This window comes from Agrilus planipennis, unplaced genomic scaffold (genome assembly GCF_000699045.2).
Source record: "Agrilus planipennis isolate EAB-ADULT unplaced genomic scaffold, Apla_2.0 scaffold16, whole genome shotgun sequence".
NCBI classification, from domain to species: Eukaryota; Metazoa; Arthropoda; class Insecta; order Coleoptera; family Buprestidae; genus Agrilus; species Agrilus planipennis.
In genome coordinates, this window is record NW_020438946.1 from 1694444 (window position 1) to 1701482 (window position 7039).

Consider the following 7039-nt stretch of genomic DNA (forward strand, 5'->3'; position numbering starts at 1 on the left):
AAATAAATGCAATTTTAAAGTTTTAATTATTATTTAAACATATTAAAAAGTTTTACGCTCATTATTAATAGAGATTGAAACTAAATATTTTTTTGTTTCGAAGTTGAAATCAAGGCATATTCACTGCCAAAAGTCAGTTAAAAATTTTCCATATTATTCGTTATATCTTATTTTATTCAAAGTTTTTGGTCAATTCCAAATTTTCTCTCAAACCGTATACTTTTTCTTGTGTATAGATAGTATTTATTTACCTCATGATATGCTGCAAAACCTAATTAATCACGAATTTCTAATTTTATGTACTCTTGTCTCCGATTGTACCTCCCAAACATCCTTAAATTGTACAATCTAAGTAATTTTTTACTCCAGTTGTTTTTAGATAATTATTTAAAGTAAGTAGGTTATTACCGGAAGATTAAATAAAGCAGAACGTAAATTATTTTTATCACCAACCTTCAATTTAAGTTATATTTAATAAACTGTTGCCGTAGACTGAAAAAGTCTGTTAATTCATTACATTAAAATACATGAACTTCGATCTTCTAGTAGCCTATGTATTTATTTTAGGCTTTTACTGGTCAACACTTTTACATATTATGTAATAGGTACCAGAATTGTCTTAGATATTTGTTCGTTAATCCGAAGGCTGATGAACACCCACCTCCACTCTTTTTTCAAACTGTTTGTGAGCTGCAATTTAAACTTGGGTTTACCCCTTTTTACTCCTGTTCCTGTTTGTGGTATCTCTATAGAAACTCTTAATATCTGAGAAGATATCCCATCATCCTATCTCTCCCAATGTTGAACTTCATCCTGAAATAAATAGTATCTAGAAATATCCACAAAAAAAAATGTTTCACCCTATACGTATTAGTTAAATAATACAAGGTAGGATGGGGCAAGAGCGTAACTTAGCCGTTAAAATTACATTACTTTTGAAACAGGCGCTACAATCCATTGTTTGATATCCTTGGTACGTCTGCCATCGACTTCAATTGTTACAGAGCTAAATTATTTAGTTCCATTTACGCTTCAGCTGTGAAAGTGTCACATGTATTTTTCGTAGGAATTTATGAAATAATAATATAATAACCAATAAAAAATTACCTTGTGAACCGCTCAGTAGTACAACTTTAAATTTATTAATTCAATTCTTTCAAAAAAAAAACGTTTTGAAGTATATTTATTTGTTTTCCTTTTGTGTCAATTTATGGTTATTATCGAATATTTATTTAACCTTATAATTATCCTATTCTATTTACTATTTATTACTTTGAAGTCTAACGNTTTCAAAAAAAAAACGTTTTGAAGTATATTTATTTGTTTTCCTTTTGTGTCAATTTATGGTTATTATCGAATATTTATTTAACCTTATAATTATCCTATTCTATTTACTATTTATTACTTTGAAGTCTAACGCTAAAAGGATTTTGTCTCTTCCATTTTTTATTTTGTGCTAAAAGACTAGTCGTACAAAATAGCGATGTGTGAAATTTCGATGAAACGTATTTAAATAATTGAACAAAGGTTGCTTCTACATATGTTTCAGTCGTTTAACCATTTTCAAAGAGATTTACACTAAAAGAGCAAAAGTGTATCCCTGGGTGTCTAGTCTAAATGAAAATTTTAGACAAATTTTCTGTTGTTCAATATTTCTTTATTGTTCATCTTATTATTTTTTTATACCATTAATATATAGGAAACATTAGAATTCTTAAAAAAATAATTTAATGATTTAAAGATATTGTTGTCACTAATTTTTTCTCGTATCCTTTAAAGGATTAAATAAGGAAGTTTTTGGTGTGAACGAACTACATAAGAAAAAAGAGAAATAAAAATTTTATTCGATAGTTTCATTTGCAGTATGTTAAAAAGACGTGCTATTCAATAGCTCGCTATAATAATGACAAAATCTAGTCCTTATTCCTTGTAGTTGTTTATGTAGGAAACAGGAAGTGCGTAACAGCGTAGTATGTTCTGAAAGAGCTTGTTGTTCCTCTCTTTGCTTCCACCGTAACAATAGCAATCCTTATAAGTACTGCACTTGCGTTTTGCTGATGATGAGAATGTTAAATAATGAAAGGTATACGACTTACTTATTGTGCAGAAGCTCCGAGTGCCATATTTATTACTGACATGACTCTATTACATTTCGTATGTCCCAGATATTAACTAGACCTCGAACATAAAAAGACATATGAACCGTTGCACTGACAATAATTACAGCTACTAATGTCTTTAGCAGTATGATGAACTACTTCACAAGTTTGCTCCAATTCTTTATATACAGGGTGCTCCAAACCGTAACATTTTATCGTAGGTGTCATTGATCACTACCTTATATGAATTATAACCAGAGATGTGATTTATTTGAAATACTTGCATTTAAATACTTTTTTACAGAAAGCATTTTGTATTTTATTGAAAATACTTTTTCAAAAACGTATTTTCTATTTATAAAATGCAAAATACATTTTTGCAGTTAAAAGTTTTGCCAGTTATAAAAAATGATGAATGAAAGTTGCTCACATTGGCCATTGAAGGTACTAGAAGCGTAAAAAGGGGCCAAAGAGACATTCTTTAACTGAAGAGAGCCCCAAATATTGTAAATTCCTTAGAAATTGATCATGTAAAGTATTGGATCGATATTATTTTCCGGCTTGAATGTCATGGTCCATGGAGTTTTGAAGTTCCAAATTGGTATCAACACCTGCCAAATCACCACATATCGTAGCAAGAAACTACGAAATTCTATGAATTACGACAAAATAGCGTGCAAAACAATATCGAATTGATATGCGCCAGCTGTGTAAAACTGAAAACTGCAAGATATTGTGGTGTGCTAATAAATGCGTATAATCCAAAATTCTTAGAAAACGATTCGAAAAACTTCACTTATTAGATGAACCCAAAACTAAAGAAACTATGGATTCTATTTCTTTCTCTGGTTACAATGTGTTGATTTTACATCAATGAAATTATTTGCAGCTCTATTTTGGCTCTGATCTTTCACGCTAAACAAACTATTTTGACATCAGTGTCTTTTTTCCAATTAAAACGGGGGACAAAGGTAAATAAGGAAACATATAGAAGAATTATTTGTTGCGGAACTGAAGAAACTGTAACATAAAGAACGAAAAACTGTATCTCAATCACTTCAAACAGAAAAATATGAATCATACTCAATCTTCGCAGCTGGTGATATAGTTTTTATTACTATTAGTCTAGAAATCCAAAGAAGAAAAGTCAAATACTTTCGAATTCCACAAAATGTAGTAACGTCCTGCANTTTTTTTTAATTACTAATAGTGGTCAATGTTAATATGCAACATCAACTTGAAATCACTTTTCGATTTTGAACCACTACAAATTTACTCAAATCAATGATCATTTAACATTTAAAATACAAAAGGGAATTCTATTTTGTATTTTACATTTGAAATAACAAATCAAAAAAGTATTTGCATTTTGTATTTAAATACTTTTAGAAAGCCATTTCGCACATCTGTAATTATAATAGCTAGCAAATTAAATGAGGAATATGTTAATTTAATTGATAGCGAACTTTTTCAGTATCGTATTACTCTCGGAATTTTCGTTCTCGATTGCCAGGGAAATTTGCGAGATGTAGTTCCGGGAAAAACTACGGAGAAATCGATAATTAATGCTCTAATGATACTTAATTTTTGTGTCTCACGCTCTGAAAACACTATAATATTTTTATTCAAAATTAATACTTATTGGAAGTTTTCTTGTTTATTTCTTGTAATGAAGGAATAAACATTGGAAACGGAAGATTAGAAGGGGTCGTCCGTTTTCAATATCTAATTAGAAGTCAGAAGGGTGGAAAAAACGAAGAATAAGAATGTATTCCTGAGCGGATAATTGGGTATTTCAAAAAACACTATTAAAACTGTATTTTCGGAACATGTTTGGGAATGACGAGGTATTGGAAAAAGTAGAAGAGAGAGTGCTGAAGAAGTTAATAAGAGAGATAGGTAGGACACCATCTGAGACATGAAGGGCTAGTCCGAGATATATTAGAAGCAGAAACGGCAGTAAGGAGTGGTAGAAAAAGACCTAGATTATATTACATTTTGCAAATACATAGTTGAAATTGTGCGATTTTAGTTTTTGGAGAAATGTAAATATTGAATTAAGATAGGAAGGAGTGGAGGTGCCTGGCGATTATTATGATAATTAAAATTTAATTTTTGTTGAAAAAAGTAAAATAAAAAGCCAAATCAGTCTGTAAAAAAATCAAATCCTAATGGTCAAATTTTGGATACTGCCGTCTATTGCATTTTAGTTTTCCTCGTACCTAATGAAGGTCTAGTCAGAAACATATTAGAGTCAGAAACAGGAGTTAGGAGGGGTAGAAAAAGTATGTGGGCTGTTCTAGTTTTAGGGAAATGCGAAGATTAGCTCAGAATAAGAAAGAGTGAAGGTGCGTGTCCAACCAGTCTTAGGACTGACGACCTTATGATGATGATGATGATGATGATGTACCTAATTGATAAAATGTAGTCTAACAATCTTATAATAATTGATTAATATTTTCAATCGTCTTTTTGAAATAAGGTAGATGATTTCTCTATCTTTACATATTAATCAAAATACCCTTTTAAATATACTGTTTAATAATATAATGAAAAAACATTTTTATAATTCCGACTTATTGCCTATCGTCTTGTAGTGTTTTAAAATACTAAAAGGTGATAATTGTTTTACACGTGCTTATTTGTTACAGGTCAGAACATGGAAGATGCACCTATTTACAGCCATCCAGCTGTCTTGTTTAGTGTTCCTGTGGGTGATCAAGGAAACTAAGGCCTCGTTGGCTTTTCCCTTTTTCTTAATTTTGGCTGTTCCGTTGAGAGGCCAAATATTAAAATTTGTTTTTACTCCGAAAGAGCTTCGTGCGGTAAGTGAATTTTACTTTTTTTAACTTTTTAAAAAGATCGAAATTGTGAAATGTTTTTGTAGAAATTTGAAACAAGTTAAACAATTTTATTATTTTTTTCTCGTGAAATGAAAACCGTATGATATAACTACATATAAATAACATTAAAAAAAAGCCGGTCATTTGCGAATCGGACTCATACACCGAGGGTTCCGTACAAACTCTTAGGGATGTAAATAATTTGTCTGTTACGGGAATCCAGTCTAGAAGATTTTTTCTGCTTTTTTCAAATATGTTTTAAGTTCCCCCGCTCCAAAATCGATCCCTAAAATGTACAATTACAACATAACAATTAGATTTGGAATTGTGATGTAACTAAAAATTTACTTTTTTGGATTTTTTCCGTTACTTGTATTGTAAGACATTACTTTTCTGTTTCTTCATTCATTTACATCATTTTTATCCGATCCGTACTTTGACGCGATGCATGGACAAGTGTGCGACAACCTTTAATCTTTTAGTCACGTACGAGCATCTGAAATTTCGAAAATTCGCACATCATCACAAGATCTTCAGGCAAAAAACCGGTTGGACACACACCTACACTTCTATCTCGAGTCGATCTTCGCGACTCGATCCTACGCTATAATATTCGCACAGCGACTTTTAAATTTAATTGTTTGGGTTTCCCCGAATAAAATTTATTTTATTATAATTATCTTAAAAGTAACTTGTCACCTACATATAAATAATCTTTTTGACTGAAAACTGAAGGTATAAACAACCGAAAAGAAAAATGGATGAATATTTTTTTGGTTTAATGCATATATTTGGGATTATTTGCAGTGATGTGTAATCATCATTAATTTATTGTTGTATTATAGATAACAGCTTACGAAAATTTTAAACTTGGATTAGGGATTTTTTATGAGATATTTACGAAAAAAATTTGCTGAATTACGGATTACAAATTCGATTACAGTTATTTACGAACAATAGTTTATTAATTATTATTTGGATGGACTAATCACTGTAGTAAACATATTACGATAATTATTGTCAAATTATGTGGACCAATTGATGCAATCTGTTCTATATTTCACAATACAACCAGCACTTTCATTTTGGGATTTATTGCTTGTGTTCATGACAAGTGGTCTTTCATAAAGGACATCCACCCGTATAGGGGAAGGGGGGGTCATCAACCATGTTAGATAATTGGATGAAGAGGGTTAGGACTTTTGTGACGTCCTCAAATAACTGTGTATTAAACAGATTGTATCGGCAAATACCGCTATATTATAATATAAAAACATAATAAATTTTAAATATTCCAAGTGTAGGTAAATTTAAAAGGTCCATGTCATTTACCAGTAATAGAAAACATTGGTGATTGGTTGGCCAATCCTTGGACTGCAATTGTTTTATAAAAAAACCATTTGTTAGGTAATTTTATTTGCTTTAAATTTTTTTTCAAAATTTGGAGGGGTTCGTAATTTGTGACGTCCTTGTAAAGGGAAGGCGTCTAAATATGACTTTTGTGACCCCAGGAGTAGGAGGGATAAGAAAATGGTGAAAAACAGTGGACGCCCTCTATGGACGACCCCCAAATAGATGCTATCTGTATAAGTATAAAAAATCACAAAAATGCACCACGCACCACTAATTTTGTCAGAAAATCAATACCATGTGAAACATAATCCGAATCCTCACACTCATGAGTAGGTAGATTACGGATTACGGATTATGTTCGGTGGTTGCAGTATTCGCTCACTGCCCCATATATTCTTTCGGATTTTGTTGACGAATAAATCACTTTTTTGGTTTGTTTGGTTTATTTTGTACAATATAATACGCTATGTACACTTACTATTTTATTGTATATTGAATATTGGTTGATAATTGAATTGTTGTTGAATGTGAATTGATTTGAATGTTTAAGCTTGAATGTTGATTTTCGAATACTAAAAATTTGAATTCGCGTTGTTTAAATAACGTTGGCACAAAATAGGCAACGCCTATCGTGCACATTACCCCTTCGCCGTCGCTACGTACCCCTAAGGTATTATCTGCACATTCCGAAGTGATGACGTAGCGACGGACTTGGGTTTTCCATTAATGAATGGTTTTGTGAGA

General features: G+C 31.2%; 1 protein-coding gene across 7 annotated transcripts in view; it reads left to right on the forward strand.

The window, feature by feature from the left end:
• LOC108744662 (band 3 anion transport protein) overlaps positions 1 to 7039 on the forward strand; it is a 195232-nt gene that overhangs the window by 174575 nt on the left and 13618 nt on the right. For all 7 annotated transcript variants that reach the window (XM_025974741.1, XM_025974743.1, XM_025974742.1 and 4 more), the window contains one exon: positions 4751 to 4924. In XM_025974741.1, coding sequence (XP_025830526.1) covers positions 4751 to 4924 — 174 coding nt within the window. The remainder of the gene's footprint in view (positions 1 to 4750; positions 4925 to 7039) is intronic.